The following is a 27,788-nucleotide window of genomic DNA, read 5'->3' on the forward strand; positions in this document are numbered from 1 at the left end:
GAAGTCAATGAAGCCATACTGATATTCATGAGCAGAGAACCCAGTCACAGGTGTTTATCTGGAATGAGACTTCATAGACATATCTGCTCGGCTACTGATGGCCTCTGATACCCTCTCCTCCTCTTCCCTCCCCCCAAAAATAAATAAATAAATAAATAAATCTAACTTTAGAGGAATTATATTAAAAAAAAACCCCAAGAGGTTGTTTTTATTGAAAAATCACATACCAATTACATACCCAGTGAAATAGACAAAGGACAAAAAGATAATTAAATATTTGGTTACCTTTTATTCAATACTCAGACAAAGTGCATTCACTTGCAAAATAAATAAATGTGTAATCAGACATTTCACTCAATATAATGACGTCACAGAGCGCTCTCTGTTAACAGTGTTAAATAGAGACAACTGATGACTGTATTTCTGTATAATGTCTCTGTAAACAAAAGCTGTTGTTATAATGATTTTTTTTGTTTCTGATATTTACATGGCAAGGATTTGTAAACCTGCTAATACTTCCTAAATAAATAAATAGTAAAACAAAAACAAAGAAATAGCAAAACTTTAAATTACTTGACTCAATAGAATGTATTATTTAACCTATTAAAATTACAGATTTAATTCTGGGCTTGATTCCCCATGGCATTACACTGGTTTTACTCCAGTGTAACTCCACTGAAATCAAATTGATTTCACCTAAAACTGAAGTAATGCTGTGTTGAATCAGTCACTCGATGTTTAAGACAAATGTATATTATCTGTCCAATGATGTAACTAAAGATTTTTACACAGTTCTACATGAGGTTAGTTGTCTTAAGTTAAGATGACTTGATTGTGTTGTTATGTTTCTTTCACATGACTATGAGAGTGGGGCGAAGGCTGGGGCTGGACCTGGGGCCGGGGGCAGGTCTGGGGCTGGTCTGAGGCTGGCGGTGGAGCTGGGGCAGTGGGTGGGAGCGGAGCCACAGCCAGGGGCAAGGTCAGGGTCGCAGCTGGGGCTTTGGCTGTGCTCAGCCCAGCTCCTATTCGAGCCATGGCCCGCAGCTGCAGCCCCCAGCCCCGACCAAGGCCTCGCTCCTGGCCCTGGCTCCCAGGGGTGTGTGTGTGCGCGCAGGCAGCGATAAGAAGGGGCCTGATGTAAAAAATTTGGGGACCACTGATTTAGAGCTGGGGCCGAGGCTGGAAGCAGGGACGTGGCTAGCCCAGGAGCCAGGGACTGCAGCTGGGGGCAGGTCTGGGGCCGGGGGTGGTGCCAGAAGTGGAACCACGGCCAGGCTGAGGCTGCAGGTGAAGCTGGGGCTGAGGCTGCAGCCAGGAGCAGAGTCACAGCCGGGCTGGGAGCCAGGGGCTGAGACCGCAGCTGGGAGTGGAGAGGGGCTGATTGGCACTCCCTTCCTGCCCCCTATAGGGGCTGGCCCAGGCCCCACCACACCCCCCCCCCCCCAAATGTTCCTCCGCACCCCACAGTGTGGGAACCTCTAGTGGGCGCCAGTGGTGAGTTGTCTCCTATTTTCAGTATCATGGATACATCCTAAAAGGCATTTGTGCTTCAGGAACCCAGCATCTGTGTATGATTCCTGTAGGGATCACTCTGTAGTTCCTCTAAATTTCACTAACCTAAGCAGGAAAAATCCACAGGCTGCTGCTCAAACCAGGTCTGTTGTATTACATGATTACTGCCAGCCTGGTTGGCCTGCAAAAATCTGATTTTATTTTAACTTGAATGATATTTTAGAACAGTCATATTGAATAAAAGTACAACTGAATTAGAAGAAGGGATAAAACTCACTAGCTACTGTGGAATTCTAAGGCCTTTGATATAAAGTCTAGTTTTAGATACCTTAAAAATAAGCCTCAACTCCTCCTACCAACTACAAAAGTGGTTTTGGATCCCCTGCTAGTTACTTGATGGGCAAGGGCTCCACCATAGCATGTTGTTCTAAGTCTTCATGTAGTCTGTTTCTTCAGTCTGTATAAACTAATTATCCTCTGCTGTACTTCGTTCCATTCAGAGACCGGAAGTAATAGTTGTATATTTGTAGAGGAAAATTAAGGTATTTGAATACTTTGCAGCTTTATATGTTTTTGAAAGTGCTGTACAAACATTAACTAACTAAATATAGCATCATCAGTTTTATTCTGAAGACAATCATTCTTTATTAGACCATTACTCTTGTTTTATAGAAAAGTGCTTTGATACAGAATTACTCAGAGCTCTAATGGTGATGTTAAAAAAAACCTGTTCTTTTGTAAACAATTAGTATGTGCCCCACAATAGTTTGTTAGTCAAGTCAAATATTATTTTTAAAAAGCTGAGTAAATAAGCAGTTATACAATGAGTAAATTGTGCTGATTTTTTTAACCTTCAAAGGTGCTTTGTGGATTCTTTTGACTGAGATTATATGTACTTTGTCATAATGACATCGTAATAATTTATAGTATTAGAAAATATATTTAAAGGCATGTGAAGACAATCGTATCCAAAGAAGATTACTGAAATAATCACACAGGATGCCATATGGACACTTGTAATTATGTTTAAAGTAGTATAAATCCCATTGTAAACTAATTGTCTTTTTGAAAGAACAGCAATTAGAGTGTGACCATTTAGTAATTAAACGGAAACATATAGAGTTATCTGGATCACTTCGTAATCTGGGCCAATTTAAACAAAATGTATGTTATTGCAGCCAAATTGAAGGTCATGTATCTAGGAACAATGAATGTAGCCATACTTACAGAAGGGGGACTGCATCTTGGAAAGCTATGACTCTGAAAAGGATTTAGGGATCATAGCGGACAAACATGAGCTCCCAGTGTGATGTTGGGGCAAAAATGGCTAATGCAATGCTTGGATATATAAACGGAGGAATAGTGAGGTGATTTTATGTGGCATTTGTGAGACTGATAATAGAACACTGCATCCATTTCTGGTGTCCCCATTTTAAAAAGAATATTGAAAAATTGCAGAGAGAAGAGCCACAAAAATTATTTGAGAGCTGCAAAAATGCCTTACAGCAGGGGTTGTCAAACTTTTTGCTGGGACCCCCTTTGAAAATATTCCAGGCTGTGATGACTCACCCAAAAGTAATGACCCCTCCCCCATGCCATGCCATCCTTACCGGCATGCCCGGGAGGCTGACAGCTCGTGACCCCCCTCCAATAATAACCTCACAACCCCCAGTTTCAGAACCCCTGCCTTACAGTGAGGAACTTGAGAGCTAAATCAAGCAAGTTTATTAAAAAAACCAAGAAGAGACTTGATTAAAGTGTTTAAGTACCTTTATGGGGAGAAAATACCTGGTACTAAAGATCTTTTTAATTTAGGGGAAAGAGGCACAGCAAAGATCTTCCATAGTGGCTGGAAATTAAAGCCAGACATATTTGTATTAAAAATAAGGTACAAAGCTAACAGTGAGGTTCATTTACCATTGGAACAAACTACCACGGAAGGTGATGGATCTCCCTCTCTGGAAGTCTTCAATTCAAGACTGGATTCCTTTCTGGAATATATGGCTTAGTCAAGCACAAGTTGTTGGGTTCAGTATGGGAGTAACTGGATGAAATTCTGTGGCCTCTGTTATACAGGTGGTCAGATTAAAGGATTTATGGTCCCTTCTGGTCGTAAAATCTATTACTTTTACCCAAGTGCTCTGGGAATTAGTTAATATCTGTTCAGTGCTTTGATTATGTGGTTAGCTTTTTCAGCAGGGCTCATTGAGGTTGTTTGATACCTGAATTTCTATAGTGAGAGGATATTTCCAGGGATGAATAAAGACAAAGGAGAATCTAGACCTCAAAAAATGTTGCTCTGTAGGAGATACTTGCCTTTTGACCCCAGATAGACATTTCCCCCCAGGCCCAGGTATTCTTCCTTGCAGTCTTTATACTGTCTTCACAAACTAGTCATTTCCAGCCTGGGAATGGGTCCCCTGTCTTTCAGCTGTGCAGTTTCTAAGTTCTGTATTTGCAACCACTTCCCCTCTGTTTGCCCCTGTCTCAGTAGTAACTGAGTGGCAGTGCTACAGTGAGAAGGCCATGCTTGGTAGTAGCCAGGGCTGGGCAGGGAAAGCAGATCACATATGGTGTCTTGCAGAGAGAGGATTTTATCTCTGCAAGGCTGAAGATTTGGGAAAGAAAAGGTGGAAGAATCACATCTACCCATGTGGTGAGAATGAAGAAAAAGTGCTTTCTCCATGGCTCCATGTTGTTTGGAAGTCAAGCTGCCCAGGTCCAGTGTTGTGCAAAGGACTATTTGGTAGACGCTATCAATGGTAGTGCGTCTAGCATAAGTCTAGTATAGTCCCCTTACTAGGCTGTCCTATTGATGGGTAATGAGTGGGAAACTAGATCTAGAGGAGATTGCACACCTGTGGTCCAATCTAATGCTTTTGAGCAAACTGTATATAATCCAAACAAACTGTCTTTTCAGTGGTCATGGAGGTTTATTAGACGGATAACAGATTTAATGACTTGTAATGAGTCTTGCAATGAGTATGGTACTTCCTTGTAGTTAACTTGTCTATAAACTTTCCTCTTTTTTATCAAGTTGTATTTTCTGTGTTTTCTTTTGTAGGTTTTTATACGAAATGTTCAGTATTCTTTGCTGTGTCAAAGGAAAATTAAAAAAAATATGTTCTTGCTTATCTCATGTTTACGTTTCTGATCAGTTGACTGATATTTTTCATTCTAATTTCTCATGTATGTATGTCTTAAAACGAGGTAGGAAATCTCTTAGGTTGGCAAAAAAAGAAAGATTTCCCCTCCTTTTGACACATACAAAGGACTTGCATGAAGTGAACACTGGTCAGGTTTAAAGAACTTAAATAACCAGTGGGAGTAAGGGATTATCTTCACTTACCTTGGAGATTCGGCGGCAGTCGACTGGAGTTACGCAAGCTACGCAAAAAACTTGCGTAACTCCCATCAACTTCTCTGCTTCTGTTCTGTCGTCGCACCCCGTCGTCGCAGCGCTATGGCACTTGAGAAGGTGGTCTTAATATATCGATTTCTGGATCGACTGAGCGGGTCTTCACTGATCACTCAGTTGATCCAGTGAAGTTGATCTGACAGTGGCGTCATTGTCAGTGAACACATAGCCTAAGATAATGTTTGTTTTTGACCAGATATATAGTGACTTGCTTGTATTGGAGAATCCAACTGAGAATAGTAGCATTGACTAAAGTTGGAAGAAAGGTGATTAACTAATGCATTTTCTCTTCCTAGTGCGTTCTCTTGGTTCTATAGCACTTAGAAAAGCAGAAGACATTGACTTCAAATACCATTTCAATTTCTTCACTGTCAATTTTAATGAGGAACTGGTTGCACTGTATGGTGGTAGTCTGCAAAGACAAACCAGATTTGTACATGAGTGCATTAAAGTAATTCTTAAGCTATACAAGGTAAGTGAGGTATGCAGATGAATAGTATTTTGATGGCTTTTTTTCTTTTCTCCTAAGAAACTGGGGATGGGGATTTTTGTCCAATTGTGGGATGGAAAATTTAAATTATAATAGATAAATTGGCTATTAATTATATGGTGGGGATGTAGGTGAAAAAATACTTCTGTTTCAGTCTTTATTTTATTTTAAAACCATGCAAAACGTATCCAAAGCTTTGGGCACCCTCACCATGAAAGTAAACACAAAATACAGAATTTTTAAAAATAAAATCAACACTTGCATGTAATATGTGAACTTCTTTTTAATAGAAATGCAGTAGATTCATTTATGTTTCAGAACTGTTTATTTAAATGTTTGATACAGAATTTATAAAACATTGTTTTGCCCAAAAGCTTATGCGCTGGCCTGCTTCCCTAAGGTTCTCAAACATTATAACATCAGCTATAAACTAGAGTTTTTGAAGTACAGCACTTCCTACATGCTAACTTTTCCTTGTGATGAGCCCTAACCTACTTAGTGATTTTTGGAAGACAATAGCATCTAAAGTACAGGTCAACTAGTAAAAACTTGTCAAACTATTAAAACAGACTATTTTCTTTGGGCAACATGATTAATTTAAGAGGAACAAGTACAACTGATAACTAAATGATAGGCCAATGTCCAGTGTTGTTTAAATGAATGTTTTCAAATTCTAACTGAGTGATTACTTTTTTCTTTTTCTGAAGGATCAAGAATTTGCACCAAGCAGTGTCGCAATAGTAGGTCATTCTATGGGTGGTCTTGTTGCAAGAGCATTGCTCACTCTAAAGAATTTTAAGCCTGAACTTATAAACCTCCTTATTACACAAGCCACACCTCATGTTGCACCTGTAATGCCTTTAGACAAATATCTTATTGGTAAGTTTACTTCAGTTAAGATCATCTTGCATTGGGCACTAACTGTTTGTTTCTTTCATAGTGTTTAAGAGTGTGTGTGTGGGTGAGAATTTGCTGCATTACTGTGGCCTGAAAACTCATTGTTATGGAAAAAGAGAGATGCTCTTAGATCCTCTAATCTTCCACTCTCTTTCTATTATTTGACAGAAGTTGGACACTAAAAGAACATCAGTCTATATCACATAAATATCAAAATATTGTCTTGCAGCTTTTAATTTGGCTTTTGGTGTAATGGGAGGAGCTCTTAATTTCCAGCACCTTACACAGAAAATAGAAGTAATTTGGAACCCTGTAAATTACAGGTCAAAATGATTTCTTGTTTCCCCTGTGAGCAGTGCTTCTTTGTTAAACCTTTATATTTAAAAATCACCTTTTCTTCTGACTGAGTGCCTAGTTGTTCTGTTACTTTTTGTGCTGTTTGCCAAGTTTCATCCCTGTCCTCTCAAGGAACTCAAAGGCATTTGGGGATGTGTGTGAGAGAGTGAGAATATTAAATTCAAACATTGGTGTTAATTGAAATTAAATGTTTGCAGCTAGCATAAAACATACAGATCTGCAGAGCCCAACAGGAGTACAGAATTACTACATTGATGTTATATCAATACTCCAGTATTTTAATTATTATGATGCTAGACTTGGTAAGAATGCACATTTCAAAACTTATGAATGTGTACTGTAGAGTAGTATATTTTATATTGCTGCTATATGTTGAATTTTTTGTGTTCTAGTCTTTTTGCTTGTATTTTCTGGCAGCTAAGCACAGGTGATCCTTAACCCCTTTGTTACTGCCGCCTTTCTATTCATTTCTCCTGATTAATGTCACAGATATATACTTCCCTCTGGCCTTCCTTATTGATCACTGTTGCAATACGCTGAACAGGCCATTACAGGGTTTGGTAGTGTGTTGCAGTTGATGCCTTAACCTATCTGTCATAAGAATAAATACTTGAAAACGTATCCTCTGCTGGTGTAAAAAAGCATAGTTGCATCTGATTTGCCTGATTGCCCCTGCATTGGGTACAGAAATACAGTGTTGTTTTCTAAAACAAAACTCAAAAATGGAAGCAGACACTTGACTGCTGGTAGGCTGCTAGCATACTCACAAAAACCTTTCATACTAAAATGTGAAAAAAAAATTCTGCTTTTTCTTTATATAAAATGAATTTTAATCTATTTTCAATTTTTAAAAGATTTTTATACAGCTGTAAACAATCATTGGACTTTAAAGGCCCAAGATGTAAGAAATTTAACTACCCTTTCTGTGGCGGGAGGATTCAGAGATTACCAAGTTCGTTCAGGACTCGCTTTTCTACCAAGATTAAGTCAACATAGCAGTGCCTTATTTGTTGTGGTAAAACATTTTTTAATTGCCTTCTAATGTTATTATGTTAACAATTTATGGCACGTATGTACTTGTGTCTAAATACAGTATGTATAGCATAATATAATAAATTCTTATTGCAGTACTGCTAGGTTTGAAAGAACACATCTGATAATGAGATATGCCGTATGCAAATTTCACTTTGGAGTACAAGGGTGAGATGGAGAAAATATTTCATTTTGCAGTTACTTTTTCCACTCTGCTTCATAATCCTCAGATATGGTGAATTTAAAGCAACTTGCGTCACTAGTAATACATAAATAAATAAATGGAAATTTGATTTTTCTTTAACCTGCTTTATAACAGAACTCAGTTTGCTAGTAATTAAGAGAGATCCCAAGGGGTAGTATTGGACAATGGCAATTTTCAACAAATGCTTTTTCATGTGCTGTGCTGTAGTGGTGGTCTATGCATATGGTGAGCAAGGGGGTGCCATGGGATTGACAACTTGTATATTGAAGAATGTAGGTACATGGTGTCTTTGTTGTGATTTATATTTTATATTTATATTTTTATTTCCACCAATCCTATTGGAGGTATGGAATGATTTACCTGGGGTTAAATGGAAATGTGGGTGTTGTTGAGGGCTAGTGACTTGAAGCTCAATTCAGACAAGTGAATTATTTCCCTGTTGCTGTTTACCTCATGCTATAATGATCAAATTGAAAGGCTGAAATAATCCCTGACTGTTGAAAGGAGCTTGCCATTCATTTTAAAGTTTGCAGGCTATGAGTCATGTTGAATTCCCACCTGATTCTAAATATCCGGGTGGTAGCAGTAGTCAAGAGTGTGTGTTATCATATCTCTTTGGTAATAAATTTGCATCCTTTTTGTTTTGGCTCATTGTAGCTATCTATGCCTTTGTCACCTCAAAGCTGAGCTATTACAAAATGCTCTGCATGAGACTTTACCTTTATATCATTAGGGAACTGCAGTTGCTGCAGAACATAGACACCTAACTGGCATTTCACTCAAATAACATGTTGCAACTGTGCTCCATGATCTTGTATGGCTATCAGTTAACATCTTACATTTCAAACAGAAGTCAGTTTTAACTAGCCCTAAATGGGATCTAGCCTTTTACAAATTCAGCTCTCCTCCCAGAGTAGCAGGACAGAAATTGGGTGCTCTGAGCTAAAAGTTAAATAGTTGAAATGTATGGTTGCTAAATGTTTTTTGGAGGTGGGGAATATGGGCGGGGGGAGGTCTTGGTTCTATTATGTGCCATCTGGTACTGTTTCCCCACTGTTCTACCCTGGATCTGTCAGAGCCAGGAACTGGTGATATTCAGGCTACACTGCAAGACTCTCCTGCTTTCCCAGGGTTTGTGTGTGGATGCAGATATGGGTGGCTGATGGACAGTTGGGAACATGGGATAGAATCCCTTTAAATACATTGAGAAAGCTTGCTTTTTTTTGTTTTGTTTTTTGTTTTTTTTCTTTTTAAAGGAAGAGAGCCTTAACTTTTGGGAAAGTAATAGAGTTTTCTTTAAAATAAATAAATAAATAAAATTACCATGAGAATTCAAAGTGTGTCCCAGCTTTATCTTAAGGATAACCAAGCTTTTGTCTGGTAATTTTATAAAAGCCCATCTTATCAATAAATATTCAAACATAAATCAGAAATAAACTTTTTTTTTCAAATGTCTAATGTTTAAATGTTGGATTCTAAAAAAGCTAATAGATTTCTCCTTCCCCTCCACCGCCAAACAGAGCTCAGCAGTGCCTAGAACTTGGGCCTCAACAGACCACCTCTCCATAGTATGGTAAGCAAGTAGAACAAAGAAGTTAGGTAACTAACATGACATCTTTCTCTATCTCTTACCTTCATCACCTTTTATAAGTTCATTTAACCTCAGAGTGTACTATTCTGATAACATCTGGCCCATATTCTTTTTTGTTTAAAAAAAAACATCGAGAGTCCTGTGGCACCTTAAAGACTAACAAATTTATTTGGGCATAAGCTTTCGCGGGCAGAAACCCACTTAGTTGGATGCTTTTTTTGTTTTTTTGTTGTTGTTTTCTGATTTTTAAATATAGTTTCCCTTATGTTTTTTCTAGGTGTAAAGAATTGATCTTGGCTACCATTAGGGCATTTTTTGATCTTATTGATGAAAACACCAAACAGGTTTGTAGCTCTTATCTCCTCCATGCCCCATAAATACTGGGAGGAAGTAAGGGGGACTTTCTTTCCCAACGAAGTGATGTTTTAGCCACCACTGTAATTGTCAGGGACAAATACTTTATATTATTTATGATAATTCTGTATTATGTTGAAAAGATTGCTGACTTTTTGATGTCTAGTGCTCCAGAAATTTGTGTTTTGGGTTCTGTGAAGAATGTGACAGTGATAACAAAGTTCAGTTTTTTGCTGCTTGAGTTAATTGTAGCTGGGGTAAAACCCTGACTTTCTCACCATGATAGAATGGGTTCAACAGGCCTGGGACTTTATGATGCTGAACAAATCTGCTCAGCTGTACTGTGATAAGGTATATACATTTGTATATATATAGTGTCCTTTTGCAAATTATTTTAACAAAAAAAACCCCAAACCTTTATGTAAATTTGGAATGCTTGTTTAGAGGAAATCAAGGAAAAAGCTAATGTTTACTCCTTTTCTTCACTCTTCCTATTTATTGCTTCTTTTTGCTACCTCTATCTCATTTTTATTTCCTACCTGCTTAAATGTTATGTTGCCACTGCATCTTACTGTTCAAAAAACTATTTGAAGAACCTTATTTCATCCTATTCCCGAATCTTTGTGTAATTTTACAGCAATAAAAATGAAGAACTAGGAGTAAAGCTGAGAGGTTGGGTCATTCTTTGAGAGCTTCTCTGGTTTCTGAAACTTGTTCAGTTGAACCTTTTAATATGGATATAGGGAAGTTGACTGGTCTGCTGGAGATACAATTTTTCAAAACTCATTGGGATGGCCATAATACTCAGAAGTTGGAAAGCCATATTTGTGGGAAGTAGGAGGAAACTTACTTTGGCAGGTTGATTTAAGGGGGAAAAAATGGCATAGTTTGAAGCTACTCACACATTTGAAATGTAAGAGCTATGCCCAGGAAGTTGGTTAATGGGCACAAGCAAGTGAATCAGTTAAAGGTGCTTGAAAAATTAACTTGTCACATGGCTCTGCAGTTTATCTCATAGATACCACCTGGTATGAGTACTTCGCATATATGAGTCTGTCTCTCTGTATTATATTATATAAATGTAGATAAAGCTTTTTGATTTTATGTATACATGTTAACTTTTTGTATTGCTTGAGCAGTTGCAATTTGCATATAACAATAATTGGATATTAATTAATAGAATATTTTTATTAGCTGCAATTAAGACTAGAAGCCATATTATCCTCTGTCTTTTTGGAACTCTGACTTTTACTATAAATAAAGCTGCTTTGCTGCCTAATAATTCTTGTTGATCACACAAAATTGTAAGCAGATTTTTAACAAGTTGTCTGGTATTTTTAGATAACTGAGGATCCAAAGAAGAGAATGTCGGTATTGAATCACCACTTTGTGAGGCACCCAGCTAAGTTCTTTGAGGAAGGTCCTGAAACACTTACTGAACTTAAAGGTTTGCAATTCTTACTAATTGCTGTGACCAAGGTTTTAACTCATTTAGTTTATGAGTTAATCGTCTCACTAGCAAATTGCTGAAGCACACTTGGTCCTTCCTTAGACACTTAGGTGACAAACTGTGGTCTTGGTATTGTTTCTAGCTGAACTGGGATTGGTTAAGAACCATAGTGGGGCAAAGATGTGTCTGCCATTTTTGCATTCCACAGATACTGGGGACCAGCCAGGAACCAAAGGTTGTTTCAGTTTAGGCCTGGCTGTCTGAGTTCCAGTAACCACAGGAGTAGCTGGAGCTCAGATGTTCTGAGTTTTCCCATGTCCACACCCTGTGCTGGCAGGAGGTTGGTCTCTATATGTTGTAAAGCCACTATACCAATTCTGTGCTCCTTGAAGAATTGCAAGGCGCCCAGACATGCAGATTCAATGGCTCCTTTCCCTTGACAGAGCTGTGCAAAGAGACCCCATGCTATAATGAGAATTGGCCCCTCTGTCTCTGGGATTGGGGCATCTGCAGAATTCTGTATTTGACATTCTATGGCTGTTAGGGAAGTGAACAAGAAAGCGTTGGCTGTGGAGCTTAGGGGGTCCATTGATCTTTCATGGGCTGGTAACTACCAAGGCTTAATTTTGTTGAAAAAGGCTAGGTGGAGGTAAATCCTTATCTGTACATTTCTTTAATTTACAGTATAACTGACATCACTTTATAGATTAGATTTTCATTAATCATTTACTCAGATTTTTCCTGCCCACTTTAATAGCAATTTGGCATATATTTAATGTGATTTTCTTGCAATTTCCTCTCTCCCATCCCCTTTTGGCACTTGGCTAAATTTATCCATGCTATATCCATTGAGTTCATTGGAATTACACGAGGGTGAATTTGAGCCTGTGTGATTTGGGTGTCGAATAAATCTGTTACTCCTCTTCCTTCATCTATATTTCTTTCTGCTTTTACTTTCTTCTTATAGCTGGTCTTCTGCTCCTGATTCTGCTGTCTGCATTTGTGCTTTTTATGTTCCTTTCCTTTGAGACTGAAAGTTTGGCAAGGCAAAGATAGTGTGCTATGGTATTTCCAACACTCCTTTGCCTGTATTCAGCCCCAATACTGATATTGACACCCATGAGATGCTAATGCTATTTTTTCTTTGAGACTTTTTATTTTAAGTGCAGCACTTGTTGATAAATTTTGCAAGTAAAATAATGTTTTAATGACATCCCCTGGTTTGGTGTGCTGTATAGACAGTTGATTTTAACCATTGTATATAATTCTGAACAGCAGTCATGAGTATTAGCCATATGAACGTTAAAATATGTAATCAAACTTCTGGAGCCCTGAACAAGGAGTGGATAAAATATGCTTGATAAAGCAAAACATTTGTGTTTGTGAAGGTCTGCTGAAGATTACTATTATGCATCATAGGCAATTCCTGCAGTAACATAAAAATAGAATTAAAATTTTCCTATCACACAGAAGTGAGCAAAATAAAGCATGTGATTTTACTTCTAGGAGCCTTGATTTGGATTAAAATTGAAAACTCAAAATGGACCTATACAGTTTACAATGTAAGTAGCATTAATTTCTTTTTCTAATTTCAATGTTGACATTTGAGATTTTTCTAATAAGTAATATTTTTTCTTTTAAGGAATCTGATGGAAAATATTTCATGTTTCCGCTTTCAAACCACAGAAAAACCTACAGTCATGTCCACTGTCAAAGCAATATGTTGGTGAGAAAATGCATGCTTTCTATATTTTTGTAAATATATCTGTTACCTGATTTTAGCTTTGTGAAATTAAATTGTTTCCATTTAAAGCTGTATCGAGATAATGTATCTAGTAATTATTAAACAGAGTCAGCTTTTTGACTGTTTGTAATTCCAACCTATTATTTGTTTAGTGAGGCGTGCCTTTTAGTATATGTTATTTTTAGTGTGTTCATTATAGTAGTATCTGAGCACTGCACATGTATACTAAGGCCTCTTCTACGTAAATAATTAGCTCGCAACAATTGAGTCCATCCCACATTAGCTTGCTGCAGTCTAACTGTCCATGTGTACCCTGATGCATGTTAGTAGTTTGTTAGAGTGCTTTAAGTTTTTAATGAACTGTAAACATGTATCAGCAGGGGACACATGGATAGGTAGACTGTGGCAGGCTAGTGTGGGGTGGATTAACACCTCAGCCTTCTGTGGTTTAATTGTTCATGTAGACAAGCCCTGTGACTGACTATCTGCCGACATAGCAGCCGCCGCTTGTTTAGGTCGTTTAATTATGTTAGTGGGAGAGCTTTCTCCTGTTGACATAACGCAGCTACACTCGTGCTTATGCTGGCAAAACTTGTACAGCTCGTGTGTGTGTGTGTGTCTCTCTCTCTCTCAGGGGTGTGAAAAATACACAGAGTTTTGCTGGTATAACTGCAAGTGTAGACAAGGTGTTAGAGTTGCCCATAGTAGATTTTGCAGTTCACCTCTCCAAACTTCAGCGGCTTTGCTATTCTTTCCTAGCCCAATTCCCTGTTGTCATAACTTGACTTCAGTCATCATGCAAATAGTGGTATGAAAATGGTCAGCCTTCAGCACAGTCTCCTCCATTAGGCCATTCCACATTCCATTGACCCTGGACCCTTTTCTTTGGTTCTCTTGTGTTTAGCCTCCATTGCTGTTGACTGCATTATCCTTAAGGAGTAGTGCAGCTGTTTGAGTGAGTTGTGAATGGAGAGTAGGTCTCTAATATAGCAAAGCCCCATCTTATGCCTTCATTCGGGCTTTCCTGAATGGTGTTTTTTCTGAATAGGGATGCTGTACCAAAATGGGGCTCTAGTAACAGCCTTAAGGGCCTTACCCAGAGCAGTATAAATGAACTGGGAGCTTTCAGCCCCAAACATGGTGATTTGCAATAGTTTAACCTTGAGGCAAACATATGGATTACTTTGGCTAACATCTTCAGTTGAGAGGAAGGAATGTAGTTTCTTAACTGGAGGTGGAAGAATGCATTTCTCATCACTGTTACCACATAATATTTTAGATTAGTGAAGAGTCCACTGAGACTCCAAGATTTCATACAACCTTGGTGAATGGAAGGTAGATGCCTTTAGTGGAAGGAGAGGTCAATGTTTTGGTTAGCACCTCTAATTGTTCCCCTTCTCACCAGCATCTCTGCAGACTTACCTGGGTTAATTTTGACCAAGCTGCCCTTAAATGTCCTGATCTTTTGCATTCATTGTGATGAGTGCATGCGGTGGAGGGAGCTATGGCTGGGTGTCATCAGTAGAGCCCAGTAGGAATTTTGAAACAAAGCAAGTTTTCATCAGGAAATGCTGGTTTGTCCAAATGGAAATGTTTCACAGAAACGCATCTGGTTTGAACTTCTGACAGAACATACAGGAGTCCAATGGAACCCTGCGTGGCTTCCTGCCAGCTTGCTTGCTCGCTCGGCTACTGGCAAGCCTGAGCTTCCAGGGTCCACAGCTCTGGGACAGCTCTGACATGCAGACTATCCCATGGCTATGGACACAAGGGCTGCTAGGCTCCCTGCTGCAGAGCTAGGAGCTTCGAAGCACTTGGGGACCTAGCTGGAGAAACATGGCAGCAGTGGAAATACTGGGAGACCCAGCTTGAACAAGGCTCTCAAGGCACCTGAAAGCTTGGCTCCCAAGCACAGAGGTTCCTGGCTCGGCCATAGTTCCCGGTGCTTCTTGGCTTCCAGTCCCTATGCCGTGGGAGCCTTCTTCCAGGGGAGCTGTGGCTGAACCAGCGGCCTCAAAATTTGAGCTCCCAGACTCAATTTAATTTCAAAGTTTTTTTTAAACAAAATGTTTTGATTATTTCAAAATGATTTTTCCCCAGATGTTCCCTTCTGTGGGAAATTTTGTAAATACAACTTTTTGTTCCAAAATAGAACACCATTTTTTTTCAGAATTTTGGAATTTTCTGCAGAATAGAAATTCTGATTTTTGAACAGCTTTAATCATCAGCAGTGTTGTATCTGACTCTTGCGTCAGAATAGAATTTTTTTATAAGATTTAAACAACTGAAGTTCTTTAAATCAAATATAAACAAAACCATGAGGGATTGGTGAGAATATAAATTTTACTTTGTCTGCTTGGGTATTTTGGAACAATTCTATCTGCTAGAAAAGGCTTAATTTCTAACTAAGCTGAATTTTTGCATTACATTTATAAGGTATATTAATTGCTTACAGGATTTTGACCAAAACAATTGCTGATTGCAAGAAAAACATCTATTGTTTGCAATATAGCAACAATACATCTTTAATATCTGTTTTTCATAACAATCTTTAATCTAGAATTCTTGATTACACGGTTAGATAAATAATACTTCAGATTTGTATAGCAACTGTCATCATCATCTTATCTGAGGATCTAATGTCTTTCAAACACTTTGCTGTGCAATTTGTGTGTGAAGTTGGTGAGGAATATAGAGGGAACACTTCTGCCACCTATGGAAAGCACAGTAGTTAGTTAATAATAATTCAGTAACTGCATTTTTGTGTTTTGCTTGAATGTATAAAGTCCCTCTTAGGAGTGGTTGGTGCTTATAGGTGATGGCCACTATAGAAATGCATAGTAGATAAAGATAGGAAAATGAAATTAAATGAAAATGGAAGTCTGCTTGTTGTATATAAATATTGCAATATATATACATAATATTGCTGTATATAAATATTGCAGGAGGTTTAGAACAATGGGTGACATCTGGTGAGGTGTCACAGTTAGGCAAGTATAAATTAAGTGGATTGTTAGCACTAACTCTATAAGTTTCTTTGGAGTGAAGTTCAATATTTTTATATGTAAACTCATTTAAAATTTAAAGTAGTAATGCACATTTTAACATGGTATTGATTTAACAGGATACAAGTAGCTGGATTTATGGCTGTTTAAACAGTAGTTCATCTATGTGGTGAGTATCAAGGCTTCATGGAATTTATTTAACTAGTATTGTAAGATCAATTTTGGGTGTTCAATCATGTAACAGAGCAATTTAGGAGGAAGAACTATAGGGATTTAAGAAGTATTACTGCTGTTAATAATTCATTATCATTTAGTATCATGTACACAATCAACTTTATCAAATATTTAAATAAATTCAAAGCAATATTAAGTGACCTAGTATTTAAAGAAAAAAATAACTGTCTTAACCTTTATGGCAGTGTAACTTGTTTTGTTACTAACTTGTGAGTCGCTTCTCTGTATAATATCACTTTAATACATGCTCTGTCAAGGGACTGAATCTGTTGTATGCAAGGGATGGACTGAATGACCATCTTCTTCCCTAACTATTATTCTATGACTTTATTGTCACTTGAGGACATTTAGAAATGAATGTGCTTGTTTTAGCAACTTTATTTTAGCAAATTAGATTGTCAGATTTAATTGATAAATTTTGGAATTCGTAATGCATTAATGCAAATTTAAACTGTTTTTAGGGCAGATTCACTAGCCTTTTAGAGTCTGCTTTCTTGCAGTCCCACAGCTCAAAGCTGGCTTAAAGCATATTTAATCTACTGCTTGGGTTGGGAGAATCCCCAGGTGGCATAGGACCAAAGTAGTAGTCTTATTCCTCTGTCTCCTGGGCCAAAATAGTGGAGCGCATGGCCAGGGAACTTGTATGTCCACCTGGTACCCAGCTGTCATAATTGCCTAGAGTACCCCCTTTTTTTGTGAGTTAAGTCTGTATAGTCAAACAGCACCATTTAAAGGGATCTGGAACAATTTCAGAAGTGGTTGTGGATTCTCAATCATTGACAATTTTTAAATCAAGATTGGATGTTCTTTGAAAAGATTTGCTTTAGGAACTACCTTAGGGAAGTTCTATGGCCTGTGATCACAGTGGCCCCATCTGGCCTTGGAATCTATGAATTATGTTCCTAAATTACATCTTTTGAGAAATGTCTGGGATTTCGTTTAAAATATTTGTAGCTGATCTAGAGTAAGTTCATTAAAAATATAGGTCCAATATCTACTTTGAACTGCTATCTGAAAGGTTTGTACCAATAGGCAAAGCTGATGCTGCATATGGTACACTTTTACTGGTTCCCTGAGGCTGTGAGGCTCTTTTTCTTATTTTAAAGACTGATGAAACTGTGCATTACTTCAGAACAAATACTGATCTCCGTTCATTAAGTGTTTTCATTATGCTTCAAAAAGCTCAGGCTAATAACAGCCAGATCTTGTGCATGCAGAGTTATCAATACCTATGCAGCTCTGTCAATATGCCTGAAATCAGATTTGCAACATCTCTGCTATTTGAGTTTTAAACTACTTTAAATTGCTAAATTATAATGTGTGGTATATGGACAATTATTCAGTTAACTATATCTAGACTTGGGTCCTGTTTTAACCTTGTATATTTCTATAGAGGTAGGGGGAGGTTGGTGCATTAATATATATTACTGCATAGCTACAGCGCTTAATTTGTAATGAAAGAGGTGCTGGGGCTCAAGCAATATTTTTACATTCATAAGTGATGCCACAAGCCCAGACATGCTGAGGCTATGAACTACCGAGCCTAGACGTGCTGGGCTCAGGCCTGGCAAGCCCAAGCACAAGTTAAGCACTGCCTAGCTACCTTCAGAATGAATATGTACATTTTTTATATTCGCACTTTAAAGTATTTTAACTTTTACAGTCATGAAGGTTTTGATTTATCCTGGAAAGCTGAGTTACTGCCAACTGTTAAGGTACATTGCACTATTTGTTATTTTGTTGCAACAAAAGTGAAGTGAGCATTTACATAAAGATGTTTTATGTGGGTTTATGAACAATTTAATAAATGCACTTATTGTATAGAATTGACATGATGTCTAAGCTAGGTTTCCTATTGGGATATATGCTATTGGGGTAGTGGGAAACCATCTTAATTAAAAATTCAGCTTTCTTCCCCCATTTTTGAAGGTATATGAAAGTGATGATATTCTGACAATAAATTCTTTTAAGCTGGAATTCAAGTTAAAAGTCCATATCAATGACTTGGTTGTCAGAGGTCCAGCAAGAAAGCTGATGTTTTCAAAAAGAGACATTAAAAAACTAGGCAATTGATTGTTAAGTCTGTAGGAAACTTAAAAGAACATAGTAGTGTAATAAAACTACACCAATAAAATAGTGAGGTAAATTGTGTTAAAATTGTTTCCTTTGATTATAGACCCTAGATAGACACTAACTTACATTTGAGTTGTTCTAGAATGCAACTTGAACTTGTCTGTTACTACTGCCAAATCAGTCGCTTCTTGTGTCATTCTACTCTTGGAAGATTTCCCTTCACTCTCCTTCTTATAAAAGAAGGCTTAGCGTGTATTTTACACCTTGTAGATTTTGTATGGTTCTCCTTTATTGGCAGACATTTTCTTTCACTTCTGAAGTTGAAAGCACAGTTTGCAGCCACATAGGTAAAGAGAGCAACAGGGTTCAAACAGGCTGACTATTGTGTGATATGCAATTGATGATGAAAGTTCATCATGAAAGACTGGTAAATAGTCATCATAGCAAGAGTATATTTATCTAAGTTGTTAATCCATGGGGAGTGACAGAACATGAACGGTGGTAGTTATAATAATCCATTTCTCAGCTGCTCTCCAAATATATGCAGTTTAGGGGTGTATCTCACCATATTTACTTCAGCACCTACTGTATCTGAAATTTATAACTGGAAATTCATAATAAAGTTTTTAACCTTTAGCTTTTTAATAGGAGCAGGATTGGGCCATATCTATAGAGTTGTGTACAGTCTTTCAACGTTTATATGAAACTTTAGTGGAGCACGTAATGTGGTACACAGTTTAGTGCACCATAGTACGTAGCACTCTTTTAATGCAGGACAGTCACGTATGAACTGTGTTTTTTCCTTAGTTATAACTGCTATTATTTGTGAAGCATACAGCGATTACACGTGTTCACATTTAGGTGTCGGATTCTGTGATGTACCTTAAAGAGGCACAGGTCATATGGCTCACAGTGCCAGAGGAGGGGAGGTGTGATGGGAGCTCTAAGTCTACTTTTGAGCACTCCCAATCATCTGTAGGAGCTGGAGCAGGTCCTAGCATAATTTAGACAGCCCTGGGAGCCTTTCTTAGTTTTAGCAACCTCCTGGGACAGCCCTATGGCCTTCAGTGCTTCCTGGAATCTTGGTAGTACAGTGTGCTGTGGCCATGCCCCCCTATACATGGACTTGCAAGTTCCCCCCAAGCCACATATGGGTTTTAAGAACCAAACTATATTTTTACTGTAAGTAATTTTTGTTTTCCTATTTTAGGTTGTAACTCTGAAACTTCAGGATTATCCTTCTTTGTCCGATCTTGTAGTTTATGTACCAGCTGTTAATGGAAATAAGGTAACAAAGATGAGACTTAAAAACGTTTTATTCAGCATCTGTTCAAGATAACCAAATACTATATTTTGTCATTATTGGTTGCAAGGAAAATGTATTAAATATGCACTAAATATCTTCAACAAATTATAGCTCTGTCCTACAGTGTGTGATGGAAAGGTAGATTTTTCAGTTAATTTAACATCTAGTCGACTGAAGGTAGCTATAATTCTTAACAGGAGTTACAAATTCACAAAAAAGCGTAGAGCAGTGATTCTCAAACTGGTGCTTGCTTGTGATTCTAGCTCTCTTTCTTGTGTCTGTCTGCTAATTTTTCAGCTAAATATACATGAATATGTTCCTAGTTTTGCATTTTCATGTAAGCAGCTGCAGTAACTGTGACAAAGATGTTTTGTGATTGAGAAGGTGAGAGTAATTGGTCTGTGTAATCATGAAGTAAGATTATTTTATAGAGAGACCATCTTTCTGTTAACTTGATTATAGTACATACTATAAACAGCTTGAAAACCATTTTTGTAAAGGAAAGTTGGAAATACTGTTTTTAAGGTGAGATGAGAAAATAGTTTTAAATGAACAAAATATATTTGTTAGATTGTGGACCAGATTCTCAGCTCAGCCCATTTGTGCTGCTCCAAGGGCGCAAAGCATAGTTAAAGCTGATATAATTGGCCAGCTAAGTTTTCTTGTATGGGGGAATGCTCAAGGGGAACAGCCAGACCTATTCCACCCTCTTGTGCCCAGAGTAGGAGGCACTGACTTGGAGATAGCAGTGCCCTGGCCATGCAGCAACACTCTTGAAAATCAGAGCAAGCTACTCTAAAACTGTTCTAGCTTGTGCTGGCGGCTGGGTCAACTGCTGGCCAGCCACCATAAGCAAAGCGTAGAAATATGACTTGTGGCAACCTTTGTGTGTTATCCTCTGCCTGGGGTTCTGAAGAGAACATGGCCAGACCCAGTGCTCTAGCTTTATGTTCATTTCAGAGCTATGCAATAAAATAACATATCTATGTTGCAGTTTACTTTGGATTGTGAATTAGTTAAAGAGGATTCCCGAACAGTACAGCTTCCTGTAACACATCTTTTTTCTTTTGGTAGGTATAATGCACTGCTCTTGCATTTGTTGGCATATTTTGAGTAATGAATTTGGTCTTAAAAGAACTCCAAAGATCAATCTTTTAGTAAGTGTAAAGATAATTTCCTATTAAGCAAGCCTTATTTTAACCCTCTTACTATTGGGGATTTCATAAATATTGTATATTGGATGTACATATACAGTATCTCAACTTCCAAGAAAAATCTTAGATGTAGTGAACTTTTCAAGCAAATCAGTCTCTAGGCCTTTGCTTTCTAGATTTACTAATTGGAAATAATATGGGGTCCTCATTTCTACAGGACTTTCTTCAAGCAAAATTGTATTAAATTCAACTGGTCTAATTTACCATGTACAGCTCCAGCACTTTGGCCAGGTAAAAATACTGAATTAAAACAAAATTGAGATTAACTAGTTCTTTGGAAATGCAAGTGAATACATGTTTCTTGAGGGTTTTTTTTGTTTTTGTTTAGATATACCAAGCTTTTAAAATCTACATTGAGAGCCACTGCCACCCACACAAAGGTAAATTCATTGTGTTCCTGAAGTGTATGTAAATGATTGCAGTAAAATGTACAATAGAAAAAAAGCTGTCAAAAATATATCTGCCTAAAATATATCTGCCTCCCAGCTCTCTCGTGTTCTATACTGTAGTGTGATTTGCTATTGAGTTCTTTACTTTTTGTGTTAGTTTTTTGCCCTCAAAGTTAAGGTTTGTGAAAGTTGCCAGACTGAGTGCTCTGGAGACTGAAATCCTTTGTTCTGTCCAATGAACAGATAAAATGTGGGCAGTGTCTGTGCAAGCTTCACAATCCTGCCCTGCCAGTGTGCTTCACCTCTCTTTCTGGAAGGTCTGTTTGTAAAGGGGAGAGAGTAGTCTGGTCTCCTTAACCATTCCAGCCTTGATTTCTCTGCAGAGAGAGGTGCCACTTGTATTAGTGGGCTTTTAGTAGGTTGACAGTGTCTGTCAGGATCTGGACTGTGAGTTCTTGAGTCATCGTATGCCCAGGGCTTTCAATTGCTATTGACTGGAGTAAAATCTGAATTGTTGAGTTAGGGATGAGAAGCTCTGTGTCTTATTACTGCTTTCCTGAATCATTTAGACTCTTCTGTTCTTCTCTGTAGAAGATTTTTCTAGTTTTTAAAAACTAACCCAAACTGTCTCTGCACAGGTCTCAATCCATTCACACAGTTCTTTTAAACAAAAACTGGAAAAAATCCTGTTGTGAATAATGCATGTTTACAAGAAAAATGTGGGTAGTTTGGAAATTAATGCACTTCTTTGTTCCCTAAAAAAGTCAGTAAAATTAGATGTGGATGTCACTTTGTTAGATGTGACAGCTCAGTAACACAAAATAATTGGGGTTATCCTCCTTCACCCCACCTCTGAATGTTAGCTTCTTAGTTTCTTGTTCAGTAACTGTATGTGCAAAAGAGCTGTAGTTCATTCATAGGTCGTAGCAATCGCAAGCACGATGACTTTATAAATGTACTGGTATGCCAACTGTATTTTACGTTTATCATTGCAGTTTAAATACCGTAGGACATGAACTAATTTTACCTTGTCATGCCAGGCTCTATTCCAGGCTTTAAATTTCTACCTGTAGATATAATCTATATTACTGTGTGTGTGGGAGAGTGGTTCTAAATGGAAAATAATTAGCAAGGATTTATCTAGGTTCCTGAAGGAACCATGTGCCATGGAAGATCTTGCCAGGACTACAGACCAGGCCATATTTTATACCCAACACTGGAAAAGCCTGTGATTGTGGTGGAAGGACACAAAAAGAAGATCTAGGCACAGTGGGGTGCCTGTTAAGCTTTGCTACTTTGCTTATTGGAGGACAGTTGACACATTTCACTGTAACGATATATATATGTGTATCAATCACACACACACACTATTCCAAACTTTATATTGTCAACCAATTATTAACTCTCAATAAATTATTAAATGAGTCTAAATTTAGATTTATTTCCATACATATTGATATACAGCCTTTATTCTCCACTGAATCTTGTCTTCCAAAGTATCATTAGTGATTTTTAACAATGCAAACTGTAACAGTTGTCACAGATATTTGAAATGTAGAAATAATTCAATAGTCATGTTACCTGTTGTGTTGAACTGTGAATGAACAGTAATTTTAACCTAGTACAATAAAGTTTTATATTTCATTTGTACTTCTATTCCTTTTCAGAAAGGAAAACTAGTGTTTACAGACTCCATATACCATGGTCACATGAAGACTCAATAACAGTCTCTAAGTAAGGAGTTTTGAGATTCTGTTTTTCCTTGTTATCTTTCAATATTTTAATATCCCAGGCATATTAAGAATGATCTTTTTGGAATAGAATTTCTCCCCCTGTTGTAGACATTTGGGCTGCATCTCTTTTCCTGTAAATACCAGAGGTAGTTCAGACTTGTCCATGAAATTCGAGGGGTTGACTGCACCTCTGGCACCAGATTCTCTAAATGAATGATGAAGATAGATTGGTAGTTCAGCATTCTCTCCTTGTACATTGCAAATCTTTGCTTGTAAAGCTGATTTAGGGCGAGCAGCAAGCAAAATCTTTACTCCTCTCCCTTAAGGGGCCAACATTTCCAGTGCTGTTTTTTCTATGTGCTCCCTTCTCTCCCATCAGTGTGGATAGGCCATATTCCGGCAGTACTCTGAAGTTCAAAAGATGTTACATCTGTGGAGGAAGACATCCCAGAAGCTGTAGAAGGGATGCTAACGTTCACTCTGCCAGGGGTGGGAGCTTGGGAGCCTTGACAGCTTGTTATGGTATCTCTGGATTTCTGTACATTCTCTCTCTCTCTCTCTCTCTCTCTCTCTCTCTCTGTTCTTTGGCATTGATCAGTCAGTCCTCTTCAGTCTTTGGAACTCAGCAAACTGGACTCTCCTCACTGACTAACAGTTTTTCAGTAGTAAATCTAAAATGTCCCTCAGCCTCCTGTTCTGAACCACTTCTAAAGGGAAAGCTACAGGGTTCCACTGCATGTGCTTTAAATGGGTAATTGAGTCATTCAGTAAGAAATCTGGCATCTTAACAAAAGACTCAGTTATCCACTTAAAGCACATGCAGTTCTCATGCATGTGCAATTTCATTCTCTCTTCTTCTGCCTAAGAGAGATCGGGGCACTCTTGGACATTCTTCTCATTCCTTTCCAGCTATATTTCAGAGGGTGAAGAGTAAGTACAAGGGCTCAGAACCCTGATATAAAGCCTAAAAGAGAACACTAGACAAGGAGGAGACTCGCCTTCTAACAATGAGTACCCTCACAAATCCTCCAGAAGGTCAAAATACATAGGGGAAAAAAGCCAAAAAAATGTCAGTTCTTCATTCTTAAAGCAAGGGGCAAATATCTTTCTTCTTCAAGTGCTTGCTCATGTCAATTCCAAGTAGGTGTGTGTGTGTGCCGGGTGCGCAGTCGCTGGAAGGTTTTTTCCCTCATGGTATCCATCGGGTCAGTTCTAGTGCCCCCTGGAGGGCACTGTATATAGGACCCTGCTGACCCCCTGCCTCTTCAGTTCGTTCTTACTGCCTGTGATGGTCACTGGAACATCAGTTCTCTCTTGCTTTGACAAGCGCTTCCCAGTGAACTTTTCTCTTCTACCTGTATATAGTTATAAGCGTTAGTATTAGTGTAAGTTAGTATATAGATTAGTACTTAGAATAGTTAGGACACAAATTATCGGGGTCACCCCTCCTCTCTGGGACCGGGGCATATCTCAGTCCTACAGGTTCAAACTGTGTGGGTTTGCAACAAGCCTATGCCCAGAAACGATCCCCACATGACTTGTTTGAAGTGTCTGGGAGAATCCCATCAGAGGGGCCACTGCAAAATTTGCAGGGATTCCACCCCAGAATGAAGAAGGAGCGAGACCAAAGACTCAAGTTCCTCCTGATGTAAGCAGCCCTCCGCCCACACTCTGAGCAGAGCCTGACCGAACCAGCGCCCAGCATGTCAACTTCGGTGTGGAACACACTGGCAGCAACAAGAGTGTCTACGGCCCAGAGAAAGAGCTCTGTGACAAAAGATGCTTGGCATCAGTATCTGGCACTGAGTGGCTCCTTGCAAGGAAAAGCGAAACACCGATCCCAATCCCTGGCGCTATGGAAAAAACAAAAGAAGACAGATGGGGGCGCTCACCTCCGCCAAAACAACCAGGGCTTAAAGGCTTGAGTGGAGTGTGACTTGTGTCGGGCCACTCAAACACAGTGTTGACTCTAGTCCCAGGGAGGGGTCCGTTGAGTCCAGTGCCACTGGATTCTCCTCCCTGAGAGAGGGAGCAGACTAAAGAGCTTCCCTGTACGCCAGAGACAGTCAAGGTGGCAAGGGAGCTGACAACTTATGGCACCGCTGTCTCCATCCAGGTGGGAGTGGGCACCAGACCCTAGACCAACAACACAAATATAGGTGCTGTCCAGGGTCAAACTGGCGATGATGCCACACTGGTCACCTTCCCACCAGCACCGCTCCCTGGCACCATCTGGCACTGCCCTGCTCTGGTCACCTTGGAGCAAGACTTTGCCCTTCAAATCTGAAGCAAAGTTATACACTTTGAGGAGGAGCAGACACTGGTTGCAGAGGCGGCACCTGGGGACCAACCCAATGGCACACAACTTGCCCATGCCCTGGCCAGGGCAGTGACAAATGCCAGCCCAATGGCCGTTTCGGACCCCATGGCCTTTCCACCAGGCCCAGGAATCCTACTGCAGGAGCTCGTTTTCAGTGTCCTCAGGTAGTCGGGCACCTCCACCACCACCATCATTGCAAGACTAGCTGCACAGCACAACACTCGGCACCAAGCCAGAAGAACTGGCACCGCATGATCTTCTCAGGGCAGAAGGCCAAGAACAAGGTCCCGTGCCGGTGAGGGTGTCGTCATCCTCGTCTCCAGATGAAGCTGTGGAGGGAACTTCTGTGGCTCTGGTCTTGGATGACAGCAGGACTCATCAGGAGCTCCTGAAAAGGATAGCACATTTGGGGCTACAAATGGAAGAGATATCGGAGAGCATGGACCCCATGGTAGACATTCTGACTCTTGCTGGACCATCCAGGATTGCCTTGCCTCTGATTAAAACCATCCAGGAAGGAAGAAAAACTCTGTGGCAAACACCAGCCTCTTTGCGCCCGCCCCCACCCTCTTTGCCCCCTACAGCAAAGAGGACAGAGCGAAAATACTTTGGTATGCCACCCTCGACTTGAAGGTACTATTGCCCCAATCCACAGAAGATTCCTCCACTTCATAGTGACCCTACACCCACTACCAATTCACAGTCCTCCGCTTCAGCCTGTCAGTGGCCCCTCAGGTGTTCACCAAATGCATAGTAGTTGTCACAGTGTGTCTTGGGAGATAGAACATACAGGTATATCCGTACCTCAATGGCTGGCTGATTAAAGCCCACGCCAGGGGACAGGTGGAGGTGGATGTGGATGTGAACTTGATAAGAGCAACCTTCGTCAAGCTAGATCTGCTAATAAACACACACAAATTGACTCTTTCCCATTCAAAGGATAGAATTCATAGGAGCAGTACTGGACTTGAATCAAGCCAGGGCATTCCTCCCAGAGTCCTGTTTCCGAGCTATATGCTTCATTATAGAGGACCTAAGGCAGTAACTCACCCCCACAGCACGGAATTGCCTGAAGCTGCTGGGACACATGGCTGCATACATGTATGTCGTTCAACATGCAAGAGTCCGGCTCGAGCCTCTGCAGGTTTGGCTATCCTTAGTATACCACCCAACCTGATACCCCTTAGAATGGTCTCGTTCCAACCCTCAGTGATTGAGATTCTTCACTGGTGGCTCAATGCGCAGTCTGTCTGCGTCCCCTTTTCCAAACCTTATCTCTTGCTGTCGCTAGTCATGGATGCGTCAGCAATGGGGTGGGGGCCCATCTAGAAGGGCTCAGAACTCAAGGTCTATGTCTCAAGCAGGACTCCCACTGCACATCAATAGCAGAGAGCTGAGAGTGGCATATCTGACCTGCCAAACCTTCCAAGCCCACCTGGAAGGCAAATTTGTATCAGTCATGATGGACAATACAACAGCGATGTTCTGTATAAACAGAAGCCTTTCCCCTGTGCCAAGAAGCCCTCAGACTTTAGGACAGTTGCTAGCCCTCTCGATACACCTCAAGGCATCTTACCTTCCAGGATCTCAGAATGAGTCGGCGGACCGCCTCAGCAGGTCTTTCTCCATCCACGAGTGGTCTGTTCGCCCAGACATGGTGAACAGCATTTTCCAGCATTGGGGAGTTCCCACATAGACTTGTTCGCAATGAAACACAATAGGAAGTGCCTGCAGTTCTGCTCCTTCCTGAATCACAGCCTGGGTTCAATCATAAACACATTCCTCATCCCACGGACGGGTCATCTGTTTTACGTGTTCCCGCCTATCCCACTCGTTCACAAGGTACTGCTGAAGGTCAGGAAGGAAGGATCCTCCTTGATTCTGGTAGCACTGGCCTGGCCGTCTCAACATTGGTACACCATACTCCTCAATTTGTCAGTGGAAACTTGGATCAGCCTGCCCCTGGTTCCAAATCTGTTCACCCAAGACCACGGCTGTCTTCAATATACCAACCTTGAATCTCTCCACCTCATAGCATGCAAACTCCATGGTTGAACCCCCTGGAATCCATATGCTCGAAGTCAGTTAGAGAGGTCCTCTTTGGCAGCAGAAAATCTTCCACCAGGGCCTCTTACCTGCTGAAGTGGAATTGATTTTCAGTCTGGTCAGTCCAGAAGGGCACTCCACCTATGCAGACGTCAATTCCTTTTAATCTTGGACTATCTATTGCATTTAAAGCAGCAAGGACTATCCATATTGTCAATCAAGGTCCACCTGGCCACAGTCTTGGTATTTCATCCCTGGGTTGCGGGCTGGTCGGTCTTTGCTAACCCTATGGTCGGGCGCTTCCTCAAAAGTATGGACAGATTATATCCTCAAACGCGGCAGCCCATTCCCCAGTGGGACCTCAACCTAGTCCTATTCAGACTGATGGGGCCTGTCTGTCCTTGAAGGTAGTCTTTTT

The 27,788-nt window shown here is 39.7% G+C and overlaps 1 protein-coding gene across 1 annotated transcript in view; it reads left to right on the forward strand.

The window, feature by feature from the left end:
• PGAP1 (post-GPI attachment to proteins inositol deacylase 1) overlaps window positions 1-27,788 on the forward strand; it is a 71,079-nt gene that overhangs the window by 12,156 nt on the left and 31,135 nt on the right. The window contains exons 3-17 of the mRNA XM_067548976.1: window positions 5,227-5,402; window positions 6,128-6,299; window positions 7,529-7,689; window positions 9,432-9,484; window positions 9,780-9,846; window positions 11,198-11,303; window positions 12,813-12,868; window positions 12,949-13,032; window positions 16,175-16,224; window positions 17,953-18,004; window positions 19,573-19,650; window positions 20,663-20,738; window positions 21,040-21,113; window positions 21,211-21,262; window positions 22,939-23,005. Of these exons, the coding sequence (XP_067405077.1) occupies window positions 5,227-5,402; window positions 6,128-6,299; window positions 7,529-7,689; window positions 9,432-9,484; window positions 9,780-9,846; window positions 11,198-11,303; window positions 12,813-12,868; window positions 12,949-13,032; window positions 16,175-16,224; window positions 17,953-18,004; window positions 19,573-19,650; window positions 20,663-20,738; window positions 21,040-21,113; window positions 21,211-21,262; window positions 22,939-23,005 (1,324 nt within the window). The remainder of the gene's footprint in view (window positions 1-5,226; window positions 5,403-6,127; window positions 6,300-7,528; window positions 7,690-9,431; window positions 9,485-9,779; window positions 9,847-11,197; window positions 11,304-12,812; window positions 12,869-12,948; window positions 13,033-16,174; window positions 16,225-17,952; window positions 18,005-19,572; window positions 19,651-20,662; window positions 20,739-21,039; window positions 21,114-21,210; window positions 21,263-22,938; window positions 23,006-27,788) is intronic.

Source organism: Emydura macquarii, unplaced genomic scaffold, assembly GCF_026122565.2.
Source record: "Emydura macquarii macquarii isolate MOO-44397 ecotype Brisbane River unplaced genomic scaffold, CSIRO-AGI_Emac_v2 contig_1253, whole genome shotgun sequence".
Taxonomy (NCBI): Eukaryota; Metazoa; Chordata; order Testudines; family Chelidae; genus Emydura; species Emydura macquarii.